Consider the following 20,584-nt stretch of genomic DNA (forward strand, 5'->3'; position numbering starts at 1 on the left):
CGAAACATTTGAGATGTGGTGCTATAGACGAATGTTGAAAATGAGGTGGACTGATAAGGTAAGGAATGAGGAGGTTCTACGCAGAATCGGAGAGGAAAGGAATATGTGGAAAACACTGATAAGGAGAGAGGACAGGTTGATAGGACATCTGCTAAGACATGAGGGAATGACTTCCATTGTACTAGAGGGAGCTGTAGAGGGCAAAAACTGTAGAGGAAGACAGAGATTTGAATACGTCAAGCAAATAATTGAGGATGTAGGTTGCAAGTGCTACTCCGAGATGAAGAGGTTAGCACAGGAAAGGAATTCGTGGCGGGCCGCATCAAACCAGTCAGTAGACTGATGACAAAAGAAAAAAAAAATCACAAAGAGTTCGGATACATTAGCGGTGTTACAGTGAATGTGGGTTACATTATTTACATAACCATAAATTTATTGTATTACGTGCTTTATATTGTATTTTGTTGTAAATGTTTAGAGTCTATAAAGAAATGAAAATATTTATTGAATTTACTGCTGTTAGGGATTCTATCCGCCTCCCCCCCCCCCCCCCCCCCTGCATTTTGTCGCGTGCAAAAATCGCGGCTCCTCAATTAAATCCATTATATACGATTTGTGGGAGTGGTGTAGGATTTTAAGCCCTTCTTCTATGTTTTTGAATGTGCCTACAGGTTTTTTGTATCTGTTGCTATTGAGGGTTTGGTGAACTGGTTATGTATGTAGCAGTTGATGTGTTCATTACATATAATGCGACAATTCTTACCAGTCTGCCTTATGTAGCAGGTTGAACAACTTCTACATGTGATTTTGTATGTTCCTGTGTCAAAAAACTTACCTCTTCTATTGTTCAGGGTGTACAATACTTTTGTTGTAATATGGTTTTCGTGAAGAAAGCTACTTTTACTTTATGTGACCTAAGTAGGTTAGCTATGTTTTAAAAAATTATCGCTACATATGTATGCACGCCATACATCTGATTGTATTACTGATTCCTTTCAACGTATTTATTTAATTTTTTCTGTTTGCTTCTGCATTTCATTTATCATTCGTCTGGTAAAGTCATTAGCCATTGAAATTTGCTTAATGATGTCAAAAGATCGTAGATTGCAAGTATGTAGCCATAGTTACATTTGAAAATGTAACGTGAATGTAAAACGACTCATTCTATATTATTATTATTAATTTGGCAAATCATCCACAGAATACGAAACAAACTGTCGTCCTCATTCAATGTAATTTTGTTTGATCTACGTACCGTTGTTTTGTATGCAGTTTTTTGTGTATATATGGATGACAGGATGTGGCAGGAATCGTGATACTGAAATCTGTGTTTTTTTCTGTGTATCTTGAAATTGGGCCTATTGTGATCGCCTATGCGAAAATCTAGATAATTAATGTTATTATTTTTTGTGTTCGACACTTAAAGTTTTTTGTGTACAGTATTCAACAAATTTATGATGTTATTGGTGTTATTGGAGACGCATTTGATTAATATTAAGGTATCACTTTTATAATCTTTCGTAGTACAGAGGCCCTAGCCCATGTGGTTGTTGATAAATATTACCACTGAATGCAAAGTAACTGAAGTTGAGTATTAGCTCTAGTAATTCTATAAATTGAATAATTTCAGCTTATGGAGACTTTTTGTACTTGACTAAATCGTTCTTTATTACTGCAATGGCTTCTTTATTACTGCAATGGCTTCTTTATTACTGCAATGGCTTCTTTAATAGTTATTTTGGAATATAGGGTTCTGATGTCTAGTGATAAAAAACGGACATCATCTGTAATGTTTATATCACTTATTTCGGTGACTAGTATGGCACTCTTTCTCACAGTACATTTTGTCCCCTATATGAAATACTCTTTTAGAAACTGACTGACTTTGTGAGATAGTTTGTATGCAAGGCTGTTGACAATGTTAACTAAAGGTGTCACTGAACATCCTTCCTTGTTCGCTGTAAGTTGGGATCTTAATATGGGGGTTTGCAGTTCACGCAGGTGATATTCAAATGTCCAAATGTGTGTGTGAATTGCTAAGGGAACTTCTGAGGTCATCGGTCCCTAGACTTACACACTACTTAAACTAAACTAAACTAACTTATACTAAGAACACACACACACACACACACACACACACACACACACATCCATGCCCGAGGGAGGACTCGAACCTCTGGCGGGAGGGGCCGCGCAATCCGTGACATTGTGCCTAAAACTGCGGGGCCACTCCGTGCGGCACAGGTGATGTACGTATTTCTTTTCATATTCTGGCAGTAAGAAATGTGTCCTCTTTAACTGTGCATTCATTTTGTTGTGGAATTGTTTCTTGGGTCTTTGTTCAGTTGTGCAATGTTGTTTTCTGTGAAAATTTGAAGAGTTCTCTTCAATGCATTCATTTTTTAATGAAACCTGTGTGACTTTTATTTGCCTCTGTTTATTTCCCAGTTTTCTGACAGTTTCTTTTTTATACTGCTTATTCTTTTGAGTCATATAGCTTATTCTTTAGAGTTATGCATGTGTAGTTATGTTCATATGTCACTAGTTCCTTGTCTAGGAGTTTGTTTGGTTTGTGACCTGTAGCAGATTTTTCATTGCTGTTTAGTTTTGTACAGATGTTGCGGTGCTCCTTACAAACAATGCCATGAATTTTCTCCCACTCAAGGTTTGATGTGTTAAGGTTCTTCCTGTGGGCAATTTGTAAAAGTATGTAAAAGAAAAGTTAGCTATTTAAAACATCTTTCCTCTTATATAACGGCTTTATTTCTGTATGTAACCACACTGTTTCCGTTTTTCGTTCCACATCCTTGTACAGTTACTTCAGTATCCTAGCTTGACGTTGATGTAGTTTGGAATCACAACTAACTGCCGACCTCACCTGGATAGCCACGTGTGTTAAAGTGCCGCTTATGTGAAGAGGTGGCGAACTGGCCCCAGGCAGAATCCGCCTGCCGATTTAACCACGAGGGTCTGTGTGCCGGCCAGCCTGGATGTGGTTTTTACACAGTTTCTCACCCCCCCCCCCCCCTTACTAGGTGAATACTGTGTTGGTGCCTTAATCCCATCTTAGTTACATGATTCACAAACATTTAGAAAATTTTCACTCACTTTCACATGAATAACACTCCACACAGGCACGTGAGGTACAAATATTCCGTCCTGGGTTGCAACGGGGTAACGACAGGTAGGACGTTCGGTCACGCCTTGAACTAACCATGCCAAATCCTTTAATAACCATGCAGACCTAGCGCCAATGCGGGTCAAAGGCGCAAGGAAAGCAGAAAAAAGAAGGTATCAGCACTAACTGCCTACATTCTTTGTTGAATTTTATGTATTTAATCATTTTGAAAAGTTCCATTATCGTGTTTTTGAACATGTCTATTACTTTCATTGTCTGGTGAGACACTAATAACGTAATTTCGTCATCATTATCGATGTTTTCGGAAAGGCCGAAACTGTGTCATTCATCTGTTGTGAAGCCACCGCACAACTCTCCCATGAATCACCGCTGAGAATGTTATCACACCACTGTCAAAGGTGTGATGTAACAAACACGATATATCTTGGGACTACGTTATCCCATTAGCGAGTGCTATAAAACAAGAATCAATACAACGTAATACTATACATATTGACAACCATGTAAATATCTATCTACAGTGCAACATACGTTAATGTTTCCATGTTTTTGTCGGTGCCTAGGATTACCTTCAAGGAATCAAAAACTCAGTGCATACATACCAATAGACTTAAATATTCATTCAGTAAACTGAAGATAAGCAAATCACCTTTGTATTACATATACCTATCGCACTATATATTTGGGATAGGCTGTGACAGAATACTGACCCACTTAACTGAGCAGAACTTGTTAACTGCCTCTCAGTCTGCCTTTCGTGAAGGGTTCACCACAGACAAGATAACACAAGATATCAGGAATGGAGTCCTAGAAGAGTCAAACAGGATGCAGAACGCTTTTGTTATATTTAGTGATCTTGTCCAAAACTGTAATTGTGTAGACCACAAATGTTGCTTGTCAAAAAAAATTAATGCATTTATAGATATCACTTTTCATGCATGTAGGACCACAAATTCTGCTTGACAAAATAAAAAATCAGTGCATTTATAGATGTCTCTCTTCATGAATGGAGTCTGATCTTCAAAACTGAAAGCAGATGGTCTCACTACAGGCTGTTTCACAGGCATGAAACTAATATCCGAGAGGGGGAACATAACTGGTGGGTCCTCATAAGCTCACATCTGAGCCCATTTTTAATCGACAAAAAATTCTTCCTAGGTCTTTGAAGAGTGGTTGAAAAGTTAATGTTTGCTGTTGACACAAATATGGTAATTACAGTCCCACACTCAGACTTATAAGACACACCTCAGATGATAACTAAATAGACTTACAAGCTTTTCATCTCTAGTAATTAGGATGATACCCAAATATGACTATAACATCACTTTCTGCATTTGGATTTTAAATTTTGATTTATGATTGTGTGTATTGTTGTTTAAGACGATTGCGGCTGTGCACATCAGTACTAATGTGAGCTGACGTTGCATGTAGTCATAACGTTGGCTCTCTAACGTGTTTTCGGCGGTCGACTTTGCGTCGCTCTTGGTAAGCACGCGCTACTTGGTTCGTGGCAGTTACCGGCCTTGTTGTTTCTGGCTGCGACGCAAAATAAACATATTTTATGTAGGTTCACGTCGTGTCAAACGCCAGTAGAGTTCTCATTGATATTACGAAATGCGCATTTCAGATATCGTATCCCAATTGCAGGATGGGGAATTCATCTGGGACAAGCAGATGCAAGGAGAGATCCTCGCAGGCTTCTACTACGGATACACGATTGGTCACATCCCAGGAGGTGTGCTCGCTGACCGTTTCGGTGGTAAGGTCGTCCTGCTGGTCGGCATTTTTGTCTCGTCTCTGCTGGCGGTTCTGACACCGCAGTCAGCCTGGGCTGGCTACTATGTACTGTTTTTTAACAGGCTCTGCCAGGGACTCGCTCAGGTATTTGTACTTTTTCCTTCTCTATATTAGTTTACTTGATAAACGCCGTATCTACCAATTACGTCGCTGATTATAGACCTAGTTATTTATTAGAATATACTGATATACAGTTTCAAAACAATAGTAGCAATATATCTTGCCCGACAAAAATCACGTGATCTAAATTACAATTAAATGTCCTACATGTTTAAAAAATGTTATACATTTCTACACGAGGTAGTATTCGTCAAAACTGGGAAAAAGTTCCTGCAATCGTAAGTCCGGAAACCATAAGGTCATGAGATGTGCACCACTCTGTTCTCTCCTTCCCATCTGTCTATGACGTAGAATCTGACACTGCAGGCTGCTTGTGGTTCTCATACGTCTCGCAGCCCTTCTTTGCAGTGAGTTACCAAGTCTTTGAGATACCCTTGGTTCCACTCACATTGCGTCGCACGCTCCTGTAACGTCAGCATATTGTTGATGGGTTGGACATACACCAGCACCTTTAAATGTTCCCCTTGCCACAAATCCAGTGCATTAGGTGAGGCATCAGGACTGCTTCAGTATCAATGTATGAACAGAAAGTGTCGATGAAAGACTTATTAGACCATGCACTTTACCAAACAGATTAACATGTGCTGTGTATCACCGATTTCTGCTTGATGAATAACCAGCGTTATTAGAGAACGTTGCTCTTACAGAAAGACAACGACTGTGATTTGTGCGCGACAAGTCATCACCTCATTTTTTACGGATCGTGTTATCGCACATCACTGTTTCGTGGACGATGAGTTGGTCAGGAAGGTCTGGAAGCTCGGCCTTCCCGTTCGCTGGACTTGGACCTGTTGGGTTCCTGGCTATGGCAACATTTGAAGGCATCGATGTGTACGCAACCCATTGGCAGAGTAATGGCCTCACAAGACATGCGATCAAGATACGTGACGCAGTCTGCATGGAACCAAATGTATTTGAAGGAGTGAATGATTTACTGCGAAGCAGGTGTCAGGATGCGTGGCGGCTCCAAACCTTACTGCCTACAGCGTCTAATTTTGCGCAACAGACAGAATGAGGGGGCAGACTGACCCATGTCTCAACAGATATGGGTTTCTGGACATATCATTGTAGGAAGTTTTCCTCTTGTTTTGACCAATACTACATCTTGCAGAAATTTGAATCACTTATTTTTCAAAACTCCCTGTATATCTTGGATTATCAACCAGTATTTCCTAACCTTAACCTGATGTTAGGAAGACCTAGACAAAAGAAGAAAATAAGAGAGGCGTTCGACATTTTCGTAGATATTATATGCAACACTTTTACGATCTCTATCAGCAAATACATTTTTTCAGTTGCCAAGATATTTTGTTAGCAGTGCATGGTATAAATAGCAAAATCGTGTCACAATGATGAGTGGCGTAATGGTGAGGGTCACTGCCTGATCGGTCATACCTTGCGGAACGACTACGGAGTACTATCAATATGGACCACTGTAGGCGGTGTTATATATAACTTTTCAGGATCAATGTTCGAAGCAAATCATGCGAACAGCTGGAAGGATTACTTTGTGCACGTCTGTGTATCACTTTATGAATGCGGGGACAGGATAACCATTAGCCTGTCATCCATTTTGGACCACAGGCTAATGGAAGGTTAACTGATTCTTTTCTTTTTCGATTATTCGTAATGTTGGAGCTAGTCCCTAAGAGGGACATTTATAACAAAAGAAATACTTCGTTATTTCTGTCCACGTGAAGTCCACCATCAACGAAGATAACATCCATTTCAGTAGTAATGATAAAATTTAAAAATTTTCCTTTTCAAATCTGTGATTTTTGCTGATAACAGAGGCATACTAACCCCCAAGCATCTAGGAATGCAAATATCGTTAGTTTACAACTAATCACGTCCAACCACCTAGAGCAGTTTCATTCTGGTTACAACTACCTCACCGACCAAGTTGATAGTGTTGCTGAATACTAAGGAAGAAGTTCCATTATTGACGGCCAGAAACGATTACAGTTATCTGGGCAGGGAAGATGTCTAACGTTCTCCCTTCTAACCATGAAGACAAATGAGAGATTCCTTACAAAAAATATACAACTTCATTAGCATGCAACCACAAAAGAAGATTCGAATGGGAAAGTTATATTTGTAGACACGTGAATTTAAATTATTTAACTCTAATTACGACTCGTTCTAGATGATGAAACTTAGTTTTTTAGAGACGATAATGAAAGCTTCAAGACTATCCCTTATGACCGTTTTTGAGAAACAGATTGGTCTTGGGTTTATTGTAGTTCCATTTACATATAGCTGTTACATAATAAAGTATTTCGATATCCTGCCGCTTTGTCACCAACAATTTGTTTTACACTTACTTATTTTTATCCGTCTCTGATATCGAACATAAAAAACGTTTTTTGATTTCAAGGGTGGCATAATACCAGCTATACAGACGACTGTTTGCAGGTGGGCACCAGACCACGAAAGGAGCTTGTTTTCCATTATTTTCTTAGGTAAGTGTCACAGAATTGTTATGTAAGTTGCTTTCAGTAAATATTATGCTATGTTAACCTGCGGGCTTTTTTTATGGTGTATGTCCTCAATAGGACAGTCGTATCTCAACAGCAGATGGTTTCTCTCGAGTGTGTCTAACAGAGAGAGAGATTCGCAAAGGTATCGCATGGCAATTATCTCATCAGCAACAGACGCTTAACATTGCCGTTCAAAGGATATTTTTCAGCCTGTTCATGTGCTGCGTTGGTGATATGTTCTTCAGTCCAAACACTGGTTTTACGCAACTCTCCACACAAAACTACCTTGTTCAGTTCTCTTCTTTTTCGTGCCCTAAATCAAATTGAAACTGATTTCTGTAGTCAATCCTTGGTCTACAGATATAATATATCCTCTCCCCCATCCCAAAACGCGAAATTACCCTAATTAACAAATTAACTATTCCTAGATGCCTTGATCTCCTGCCAAACGATCTCTTCTTTTAATCAAGTTGTCTGATTGGTTTCATAGGTCGTCTGATCCAGTCTCATCTGTCGTGATGGTTTTATCCTTAGGTCAACAACGCACTGGCCGCATGCCGCGTCGGCTGGCGGGTAAGCGGCTGTCGATTTCTGTAGTGTAACAGGAAAGGCAGCACTGGTTGCCGTTTAAGGGGCTCCGGAACGCCCTATACTTGCAATGTTAAAATAACGCTTATAAATTACATCTTTCCTCACAAAGTATTTGAGGTAGGAAGTTGAACTTTTTACAGATTATTTATTGGAATATGGACTACAACTTAACACAGGGATTTTACAAAATTTTAGTTCAGTTATTAAAGATGATTTTTTTTCAATTGTAATGAAAATTCACAACATTTTTTTGCAATTTTTTATTTATATATTCAAAAATATACAGTTTTTTGGAAAAAGGCTGTGTTAAATTATGCAGAAGGTACTGTGTGACATTTACTGAAAGTTTGAAACAAATATGTTTGGAAGATCCTTAGAAAACATGTAATTAGTATGAGAAAATAAAAGTTTTGGGAATCGAGCGACAAAGATTGGATTAACTTTTTAGTGCATTCCAGGTCCATAGGATGGATTATCTTCATCCTCTGCAAACTCCTCCTCCAGCTTCCTCTTGTTCCTCCTCCTGTTTACTCTTGCTTGTATTTCTAGACTCTTTACAGCCCTGTCTGCAGCCCGAAGGCGTTCCTTGTCTAAAGCAAGCATCGCTCGTTGTTGTGTTCGTAGATTTTGCTACCATTTTCTTCAGTTGCAGTTACTGCAACACTGTTCCAAAAGGTGGTCATGTATGAACACTTATCACATTTCAGTTCTATTTCACTAGCAAGTCCTACGTGCTTTATTATGGAGAGTTCCAGACCAACTTCACTACAATGAATACATCTTACACAGTTTGAAAAAATTCCTTTGAGAACCGACATATCAAATATTTCATTCACATCCGATTCGCCCATAAAACATTCATAGTTTTCACTCATTGAACCAAGCTTCTTCTGTGAAGTATTTTCTTTCCCACTTTGACTGCTATGGGCAGGTGTACTTGAGAGGTTAGGTTCACTCACTTGGTTATCGTCTTTATTGTTTACAGTAATAACACATACCTTTGGCTTTCCAACATTTCCCCTTTTCTTAAAAGCCTTCAGAGGATTTCTAATAACTTTACTTTTACTCATTATTATACTTCAACAAAACAGAGATCAAGAAACAGAATTAATTACGAATATTTTCGAGATAACGACAGAGTAAATAAACATGAAACAATCGACAATCACACCAGCGATATATATTGAACCATCACAGGTTAGCCACAACACATACTTTATCTCACATCACTAAAATGTACCTGATGAACACGGACGTTAATAATAACACCATTTGACAGCAGTTTAACAGCGCCACAGTGGGTCACGCCCATGTAGAACACATTTTAAAAAAAAAATTTAAAAATAGTTGTAGTCTTCGGAATTGAATAAATTATATATCTATTAAAAGGTAATAGTCTGCAGATTCAGAAAACGCAAAAAAGTAAAAAATTGAACTTTTCATGATTTTGAGCCTTTCCGGAGCCCCTTAAACGCGCGGGCGGTGCTAACTCGACAGGCGCGTTGCCACACGGTGGCGCCTTTCTCGGCTTCGATGGATGCGCACAGGAGACAACACACGTTGCCTCGTTTCGCGCCTGACTTCTGCCACGATCGCGCTGTGATGCATTTTGACGCAGAGAAACCGTTTTCGAAGTGGAAAATCATCCAGCTATCTGGAGTATGAAAGTGAACAAATACAGTGGCAGAATTTTATAGTATAAACTGTGGGAAGAGATAGTAGACATGTTTGGAGGAAAATACCGGGTGATCAAAATGTCAGTATAAATTTGAAAACTGAATAAATCACGGAATAATGTAGATAGAGAGGTACAAATTGACACACATGCTTGGAATGACATGGGGTTTTATTAGAACCAAAAAAATACAAAAGTTCAAAAAATGTCCGACAGATGGCGCTTCATCTGATCAGAATAGCGATAATTAGCATAACAAAGTAAGACAAAGCAAAGATGATGTTCTTTACAGGAAATGCTCAATATGTCCACCATCATTCCTCAACGATAACTGTAGTCGAGGAATAATGTTGTGAACAGCACTGTAAAGCATGTCCGGAGTTATGGTGAGGCATTGGCATCGGATGTTGTCTTTCAGCATCCATAGAGATGTCGGTCGATCACGATACACTTGCAACTTCAGGTAACCCCAAAGCCAATAATCGCGCGGACTGAGGTCTGGGAACCTGGGAGGCCAAGCATGACGAAAGTGCCGGCTGAGCACACGATCATCACTAATCGACGGGCGAAAGAGATCTTTCACGCGTCTAGCAATACTTTTTTTTTGTTCTGATAAAACCCCATGTCATTCCAAGCATGTGTGTCAATTTTTACCTCTCTATCTACATTATTCCGTGGTTTATTAAGTTTTCAAATTTATACCGACTTTTTGATCACCCGGTATTTGTCACAAGATGAAAAGAAAAAGCTAGGTCAGTTGATCAACCTTTATTATTGCAACATCATTATATTACTTTACATGTATTTGAACCTGCTACATCAGATGTTAAGCATATCGATCTTGCCACGGCAGTGGATTGACATTTACAAAGTAATCTGGTAGTTCATCTCTGTTGTGAATAACCGATCGGTTTCCTCTCTGAGCTGTTTTTCAATATCCTCCAAACCTTCTTATGGCATGTGTAAAATATGCTCGAAATTAACACTGTGCCTTTCGGTGTAAACTTTTGCAGAATGTTAAGAACGAAGTATGTTTGTCAAGTTTATGTTAACATTTAGAGGTCGATGTAACGTTCACCATTTTTGAGCACAAGTGCTAAAAGTGCTTTCAATGTATCTATGTGCTCTGCTAGCACATAATTAAATATTCTTTTATTTAAATTATTTCCTGCACAGCGTCATAAAACATGTTCTGATAGGCTGAATGCCTCGTCACTAACAAAGAAATACAGAATTTCGTCTCGAATGCCTTTCTGTTTCCTAATCGTTAGGTAATCCTAAACTTCCATTCACTTGTAGTTTGAACAAGGACGAAACTTTCAAAACCGACGAATCGCTATTTTTTCCTTATACGTATGAATTTATAATTTCTGTGATACATTACCATTAAAGCTATTACAAAAACGTTTATTTTTTAACTGTAATAAAGCGATCGTGTGTTGCCTGGTTTTATTACACGGAAATGTTTCCCGTCTATAGCTCCTGCTACGTGAGGAAAATTTGCTATGGATTCAAAGTTTTCAGCTATATCCAACCAAATTTCTGTCGTCGTTTAGGGAAGGCACCTTGATCCATATCGCTTGAGAAACTTGTTGTAAGATTTCGCGGACTATAGATCTTCAATAGCGATAAATGAAGTGAATGTCAGCAAAAGAGCATCCAGAAGCCAAGCACCTAAAACATAACTTTCCAGGTCTGTCGCTGCAAAAGAAATGGAAATATCTGCGAGTTAGTTTTGTTAGAGAATATCGGAAAGTCAGCAATCTGAAAAGTGGAACTGGTGCTACACTGAATCCATATAGCTCTACTGCAACCAGGTCATGTTTATTGCATACGTTGTTGCACGAAGTAATATGCTGACAGTTTCAGTTCAACTGAAGTAGCACAGGAGAACCACTTGAGACATCAGAGTGCAGTCGTCAAGACCGTAAAAGGAAATGGCTAAATACACAGAAACTGAAAACATAGAGATACTGAAGGAAATTCTAACAAAAAATGGCGATAATCTTCACCGCCATTTTCCCTTGCCATTGTTGAATGATTTTAAACAAGTACCTGAGCATTTAAAGGCAATAACCAAAATCAGTATATGAAAGTGATCATGGATACTCCTTATCAACAGAACTTGTCGCCACAGAACTGTCTACGGAATACCAACTTCATAAATACTGGGCAGCCGTCAACTACCTACACAAATACACACATCATAAAAAGTTTAGCATCACCCCGTTTCCCAGAACTCCTGAAGATACAAGTTGACTGTGGGTATTGTACCACAGATACAGTCCCTGTGACTATTCAGAGATGTCACTAAACCCGCAGAAAGATATAAACAACCAAGCATGAGCAGCGCCTATTAGACGGAGGGATCCGACAGCCGATCAGTTTGACATTTCGCCAGGAAGGAGGTACAGGAAGGAGGTACACGGTTCGTGTTGTGTGTGGTTCAACCATGCCTAGACGGTCAATATCGCGGTTCTACCGCGTCCGTGTTGTTACTTTGTGTGAGGAAGGGCTCTTAACAAGGGAAGTGTCCAGGCGTCTCGTAATGAACCAAACCGATGTTTTTTCGCACGTGGAGGAGACACAGAGAGACAGGAACTGTCGATGACATGCCTCGCTCAGGCCACTGAAGGGCTACTACTGCAGCGGATGACCGCTACCTATGAATTATGGCTCGGAGGGACCTTGAGAGCAACGCCAACATGTTTAATAATACTTTTTGTGCAGGCACAGGACGTCGTGTTTATGACTCAAACTGCGCACAATGGGCTGCATAATGCGAAACTTCACTCCCGACGTCCATCTTTGCAACCACGACACCAAGCAGTGCGGTACAGATGGGCCCAACAACGTGCCGAATGGACCGCTCGGGGTTGGCATCACGTTATTCACCGATGAGTGTCGCATGTGCCTTCAACCAGACTTTCGTCGGAGATGTGTTTGGAGGCAACCCGGTCACGCTGAACGCGATTGACACACTGTCCAGCGAGTGCAGGAAGGTGGAGATTCCCTGCTGTTTTGGGGCGGCATTATGTGAGGCCGACGTACGCCGCTGATGGTCATGGAAGGCGCCATAACGGCTGTACGATATGTGAATGCCATCCTCCGACCGATAATGCAACCATATCGGCTGCGTATTGGCGAGGCATTCGTCTTCATGGACGATAATTCGGGTCCCTATCGTGCGCATCTTGTGAATCACTTATCCAGGATGACGACATCGCTCGACTAGAGTGGTCAGTATGTTCTCCAGATATGAACCCTATAGAACATGCCTGGGATAGATTAAAAGGGCTGTCTATGGACGACGTGACCCTCAACCGCTCTGAGGGATCTACACCGAATCGCCGTTGATGGGTGGGACAATCTGGACCAACAGTTCCTTGATGAACTTGTGGATAGTATGCCACGACGAATACAGGCATGCATCAGTACAAGAGGACGTGCTACTGGGTATTAGAGGTAGTGGTGTGTACATCAAACTGAACCACCACCTGTGAAGGTCTCGCTGTATGTTGGTACAAAATGCAATATGTGGTTTTCATTAGCAATAAAAGGGGCGGAAATGATGTTTGTGTTGATCTCTAATACAATTATCTGTACAGGTTCCGGGACTCTCGGAACCGAGGTGATGCAAAACTTCTTTTGATGTGTGTACATACGAAAATGTAACAGACGTAAGATTTCCAGCAACTTCAACTCATATATCGGGTCATTCCCAAGCAAGTGAATATTACGAATAGTTTAACATGTGTAATAATGTGAACAGTCAGTATTAAGTTTCAATGAAAACATTATAATTGTTGATCTATGTACTTAATTAAACGAAACCTTATAATATTAAAGTTGTTGTTGTTGTTGTGGTGGTCTTCAGTCCTGAGGCTGGTTTGATGCAGCTCTCCATGCTACTCTATCCTGTGCAAGCTTCTTCATCTCCCAGTACCTACTGCAACCTACATCCTTCTGAATCTGCTTAGTGTATTAATCTCTTAATCTCCCTCTACGATTTTTACCCTCCACGCTGCCCTCCAATACTAAATTGGTGATCCCTTGATGCCTCAGAACATGTCCTACCAACCGATCTTCTTCTGGTCAAGTTGTGCCACAAACTTCTCTTCTCACCAATCCTATTCAATACTTCGGCATTAGTTATGTGATCTACCTATCTAATCTTCAGCATTCTTCTGTAGCACCACATTTCGAAAGCTTCTATTCTCTTCTTGTCCAAACTATTTACCGTCCATGTTTCACTTCCACACATGGCTACACTCCATACAAATACTTTCAGAAATGACTTCCTGACACTTAAATCTATACTCGAAGTTACAAATTTCTCTTCTTCAGAAACGCTTTCCTTGCCATTGCCAGTCTACATTTTATATCCTCTCTACTTCGACCATCATCAGTTATTTTGCTCCCCAAAGAGCAAAACTTCTTTACTACTTTAAGTGTCTCATTTCCTAATCTAATTCCCTCAGCATCACCCGACTTAATTCGACTACATTCCATTATCCTCGTTTTGCTTTTGTTGTTGTTCATCTTATGTATTAAAGTATTTAAATAGAATAGTAACATGCCTACCTGATCGTTACCAGCAGCCTTCCTTCAGGGCCAATACACGAAGGCAACATTGTTGACATTCCAGTTATTGTTCCTCTAATTTTGAAAAGTTGTGCGACGAACGAAGATGCTGATATTTTGATGCAATTAAATGAATTGTCCTCATAGTTTCTTAACTCGTTGTAAAAGGCAACAAAAGTTCCGTTGCTACTTCTTTTACGCAGGAAATGATGACCCAGTGTATGTGTTTTCTGCTTCTACGGCGTCTTTTCTTCTTCAGACGACTTACCAAAAGTCAAATGGCCACAGCACCTTCCGCGGACGCTTTCATATTGATTCCGGGTTTCCAGCAACCCGGAAAAAAAATGACAGTTCCGTCCGTCCGCCGTATTTCGATCGAAGCGGCGTCGGCCTTCGGCGGCCCAGTGTGCTGTAGCCCGCGGAAATCGCAGAACCGCGCGCCGTGTTCTATGGCGGCTGGCTGGCTAGTGCGTTGCAGCCAGCGACGTCGCCCGCCTACCGTGGCGGTCGGCGGGCCAGTGTGTTGTTGCCCTTAGGATCCATTTCGAGTGTCAGGTCATCGAAAATGCACCTTTGATCCCCTACCGAATTTTCAGTTGTTTCTGTAGCACCTCATTTCAATAGCTTCTATTTTCTACTTGTCTGCTCATTTAGTTGCCGCATCATGTTACATTGGCGACAATTACTTCCAGTAAAGACTTCCTTATAGTCTGCATTCTGCCTTTTGTCACTGGAATTCTTTTCTGGATAAATTTTCAGTGGCGAAGAGACTTCGTGTTATCAATAAGAACTGTCTTCAAGTCACAAGTGGCCCATCGGGACCATCCGACCGCCGTATCATCCTCAGCTGGGGATGCGGATAGGAGGGATGTATGGTCAGTACACCACTCTCTCGGTCGTTATGATGGTTTTCTTTGACCGGAGCCGCTACTATTCGGTCGATTAGCTCCTCAATTGGCATCACGAGGCCGAGTGCACACCGAAAAAAGGCATCAGCGCATGGCGACCCGGATGGTCGCCCATCTAAGTCCCGGCCACGCCCGACAGCGCTTAACTTCGGTGATCTGACGGAAACCGGTGTATCCACTACGGCAAGCCCGTTGCCTGTTATCAATAAGAACCTGCCACAAATCGACAAAGTGCAGAAATTCGCATGAATGGACAACGCTTTGACGATATGACAGTCATTCAAACCACTGTGATGAACGAGTGGAACCTCATCCATAAGAACTTTTCTGGCGGTTTCATTAGATTTTATGACCATTCTGTGCGTTGTACTCAAGTGAGAGGAGGCTATGAAGAAGACCTGAATATGAAACCGCAGTCTTAACTTTTGTCTTTTTCTTATTAATCTAGTCCTGAAACTTTCTGGATCGACGGGGTACACTGTTATATTACTTACTGTCTTATTTTAATTGGCTAGTGGATCTTACGCTGACCAGGCCGTTATAGAGATCATACAGTGATATCAGTGAGATTTGGCCTCGGTTACTGGTTACTGGTACATTTGTCTGCTAATAGGGTTATTTGTTGGGAGCCTGGTGTCCATGGCGGCGACGGGCGCTCTGTGCGAGACGGTGATTGGCTGGCCGCTTTCCTTTTACGTTTTTGGAGCCGCCGGCCTGCTGTGGAGTGTGTCTTGGTTCCTGCAGGCTGCGGATTCTCCGGCACAGCACCCGTACATCGACCCAGTAGAACGCAGCTACATCGAGGCTACGATAAATTCAGCTGCCAAGGTAACACAAACGCTCACACTCTGCCATAGATTTCCGTTCCTTCAAATAGGCGACACTCCACCTTGCCTCCTCTGGAGGCTTCCTCTGCAAGATGGCTGGCGGCAACGATGGCTGATAGTAGCGAGAAGTACCACGCCGGTAAGTAAGTAGGAAGTATTGGTAAAATATTCAGTTAAGACTAAGTTACGACATGCTATAACTTAATTGAAGTATTTTCCTCAGCTCCGACAGAATGCGTTGAATTGGAAACCAGTTAGACGGCCATGACAGTAAATGAAATGCCAATTGCGATATGTTCCCACCCATAGAATGCACATTTCTGTGTATACCTGTCTGTTATATTCCAAAGTGATATCTGTGCCGTACTGGATAAATTTTCTACAAACATAGGTACTGGATAATTGGGTGCATAGAGAGCTGCGTAACTGTATAAACTGCCACCGAAGAATTATGCAGCTATTTAGCTTCCAGCAGTATGCAGTATGCAGTGTCTTGAATATATTGAATATATTGGGTCTACACAGGGTACCAGATGTAGTGGATTAAAATAAGGTTTTGATATTGTTTGGGAGCTAGGTATCATATACAAATATACTACACTCAGTTTTGAATTTACAACTTCCTGCATGAATGAAAAATGTAATCAGAGACCAAATAATTAAAAAGTGCGTTTACTACATGGACATAATCAAACAATACGTATAATATATGTGAACTACATAGCGAAACGAGATGTGTGCCTATACAAGAACCTTCCATTTCAGAGTGGTAATTAACATGGTTGTGCATCTAGTGAAGAGATTTAAGCTGCTTACTGTAATGTGCTTGCAAATCATCATGTTGTTTGTGTGAAGAGACAGTAGCAGCTCAGGTACGGTGATGGGAAACGGTTGTCCCATAGCACATAAGCTGAATGATCGTCTAATGGAAATAGAACCTCGTTAATCGGCCACTGCAACTGTTGACCAGCTGCAAATGATGGCTGGCAGCTACATTCTTTTGCTGAATTAGCATCTGATTCGCAAGACATCAGATTGTCTGCGTCTGATTTTCACAACTCATCAAAAGACAAGTTACCCCGAAAGGCAGGACGAGTAAGACTTATTCAGGAGTCTGCAAAGTGTTGGTAACGCTAAAATAAGTCAGCAAGTATATTACTCAGACATGTGCCACCTCTTTTCCCACTCTTCCAGACGTCTTTTTTCAGCAGAGTTCTCTAGAGGGATGCGAGTCTGGCATCTTTTTCTTCCAAACAAGGGCGTTCTTAGATATCCATTGGTCTGTCACAGCTCTGTTGCATTCTTTCTGCTTTTGTTCTGCTGCTGCTAATCTTTTGCAAAGATTTCGGTATGTGCATGTACAGTGAGGACATGAGGCAGGAAGTTAACTGCCTTCGGTTCTCAAAAATTCCTAGGTTCTATCATATCCGGACTCGTCCGCAGCAAAATCAGCCACCAAGAAAAATGAATTTCTTTTTCGTTCAACGGAACCGGACGTTCCTGATATTCCGTTCTGCTTCTCGCTACTGTTCGCTGTCGAGTTGTAATATGCATCTATATATTTCAGTATTAATGTACAATGACGAAATGATAATTCTTTCAAGTAAAGAAGATAGCTAGGAGGCTTCACTTGCTGAAAGGGCGATGAAAACTTCAGTTGTGGTCTATATACGATCCTAAAATTGTTGGTATTACTAATGTTTATGCCAGGCAGGTACGTGTTCTACCGCGAGAAGAGTACAGACGATGAAATGTAATGAAGCCAAAACTAGGGCAATAACAATTGAATATCTACGGTAACATACCCTCTCGCGCATCGAGACGCCAACCAGCAACGTTTAGGAAGGCACCCTATGCTCTCTGGCGAACTCAGCCAGTTGTCACTCTTCAAATGAACAGGCATTTGCTGTTCCACAGATACGGCAGGTCTCCGACCGTGTGAGCAGATTTTACTACGACGACGTTAAGTTTTATTCTAATGTCTACCTGAGTACCCAGCATTGCCTGGATACGTATTTATTCCAGGTTTCTATTAGTCAATCTCCTCCCTCCCGTTTCCTCTGTCCTTCTCGTTCTTTCCCCTCTCTGTCTGTCTCCTCAATACGGCACTGTCTGTCCACCTCTTCCGCCCCTCTCTCTGCCCATCTGCTCCTTCTCCTTCTGTCTGTTTCCTCCTTCGCATTCGGTCCATGTCCTCCTCCCCCCCCCTCACTCTGTCCATCTGTTCCTTCCCTCTCTCCCTGTCTATATCCTGCTCCCCTCTCTGTGTTCATCCTCTTCTCCCTCCTCGGTCTGTCCAGTTCCTCCTCTTTTCTTCATCTCTTCGTCTTCCCACCTCTGCCCAGCTCTTCCTCCCCTCTGTCACTGTCCATCTCCTCCTCTTTCTTCTCTTTGTCCACCTCCTCCTCTGCCCTCCCTCTGGCCATTTCCTCATCATCCCCTGTCTGTGCCCATTTCCTCCTCCCGCCCTCCCCCCCATCTGTCTCCTTCACTTTCCACGTCATCACCTCCTCCCCAATTGGAGGCTGGTCGTTCCTGTCCGCACAGTATTTATTTCCCGATGGTAACTAACATGTTTACCAAATTTCCAGCGATTTAGTTTAAGCTTTTTACCCGTTTACACATATGTCAAACATATTACACGCTTATTTGTCCATATATTTCACCTCTGTCTCTATAGAATTTCACCTTGCAATTTCCTTTTCAAGCAAACGTTCTGTCTCCTAAATTATACGTCGTACAATGTTTTAATTTTGCAGGTAAATCTGGTGGTATACATGAATGCTGTCTGAAAAATGTGTCGCGAATACAGTTAGCAGTAAAGAAGCAACAAATTAAAACGTCATGCTTTATATGGCAGTTTTACTGCATGAACAGCAGAAATGTAGTGAGTAATAAACTTTTTTCCTTTCACCATTTTGTGAGGGTTCTCAATGAGAAAAAAAAGCTTCGTGATGGTTTGAAATTTGACGTAAAGTTTGTTGTAGTCACTAAGCGCTCTCATTCTCAATTATTGGATGAACAAAGTATGGGTACACGCGCAGCGAGGCCTACACTGATTTTTCACCCACAGCCCAAAACCCATTGATAGGTAGGTCTTAATCCCACAGCGATTCTCTTCAGATACATGCACCAAGTTAGATTGAAATCGGTCCAGTGATTAAGGAGGAGATGTGAAACATACATACATACATGCATTTTTGTAATATGTATGGGTACAAGACGGGCTGTAACGATACAGGGAGTACCATGACATGTAAGCCACGGTTAATACCCACCCCACCCATTATTTCCGATGTATGTCTGGTCAGCTAGCTCAGTGTGATAAGACCGGTCCTTAGCAGAGCTTGCTGACGAATGCCAGTGATGTAGGTGGCTGTCGACTCAGAGGCAACCAGTTTGAATCCTGTTGGAGGTAGAAATTTTCACTACCAGTTTTTGGGCAGTAAAGGTAGCAGGGGAGGCGGCTTAGGGTTCTTGATCACTTGACTTTATACCAGTGTACTGGATCAGACTCCAAAACCTTCCCACGGTGCATCACGGCGTGAGGGCGTAACACTGTTGATGTGATCCGTCCGTCCGGCCGCTCTGACCAAGCGGTTCTAGACGCTTCAGTCCGGAACCCCGCTGCTGCTACGGTCACAGGTTCGAATCCTGCCTCGGGCATGGATGTGTGTGATGTCCTTAGCTTAGTTAGGTTTAAGTAGTTCTAAGTTCTAGCGGACTGATGACCTCCGATGTTTAGTCCCATAGTGCTCAGAGCCATTTCTTTTATTCGCAACTGGTCTTGATTTGCCTCTCATAGGGCACCATAGCAAGCGCGAATGATGCGTGATGTCTTTTTCGAATTATCCTTAACTCTCTGTTATACCCTGACTGAACTACAGTCGTCTGGTATAACTGTGGGTTTTTGATTCCTCTGGGAGATGGCGGATTGGAACGATAACATAAGAAACGTTAGTTCACTTTATTATAAGAATGATAGAAAGATTTACTTAACTTTATACGATCAATTGACATAGGAGTGTGTCGAATATATACACCTGTCTACGAACACTAAAGCATTTTGAAGCACAAGTTCAACATTTACGAAAGCAAACTTCCATCTGAGACTTGAATACCACTGCTCTCTTAGGTAGATGATGTTGAATGCTCCATTGGAGGTCATGAACAGAGTGAGTCCATGCTCAGCCCTATATTTAGTGTTATAGCGCTACAGAGCTGATAGAGAGGGTGTGTTTTTGTTGTTGCAAACTGCAGCGAGACATCAGTGCTGTCTGTTGTATCAATGCACTTTGCTGACATTAGAAAATTGGTATTTTATTCTCGAGCTTCATAAACCATATACAGCAAGAATTATAAAAATACTTTCTCTGTTTGGTCTTCTTGTCAGTACGGTCGTAGAATAAATTGGTTCCTGAAGCTCCGACATCAAGTCAGTGGTGATATGATTCACAGTACAC

General features: G+C 41.4%; 1 protein-coding gene and 1 pseudogene across 2 annotated transcripts in view; one reads left to right on the forward strand and one right to left on the reverse strand.

Annotated features, from left to right (window-relative positions):
* LOC126475526 (sialin-like) overlaps window positions 1-20,584 on the forward strand; it is a 107,966-nt gene that overhangs the window by 40,269 nt on the left and 47,113 nt on the right. For both annotated transcript variants that reach the window (XM_050103459.1, XM_050103460.1), the window contains exons 3-5: window positions 4,787-5,020; window positions 7,434-7,518; window positions 15,908-16,122. In XM_050103459.1, coding sequence (XP_049959416.1) covers window positions 4,787-5,020; window positions 7,434-7,518; window positions 15,908-16,122 — 534 coding nt within the window. The remainder of the gene's footprint in view (window positions 1-4,786; window positions 5,021-7,433; window positions 7,519-15,907; window positions 16,123-20,584) is intronic.
* On the reverse strand, window positions 15,374-15,491 carry LOC126475766 (5S ribosomal RNA; annotated as a pseudogene).

This window comes from Schistocerca serialis, chromosome 4, assembly GCF_023864345.2.
Source record: "Schistocerca serialis cubense isolate TAMUIC-IGC-003099 chromosome 4, iqSchSeri2.2, whole genome shotgun sequence".
Classification (NCBI taxonomy): domain Eukaryota; kingdom Metazoa; phylum Arthropoda; class Insecta; order Orthoptera; family Acrididae; genus Schistocerca; species Schistocerca serialis.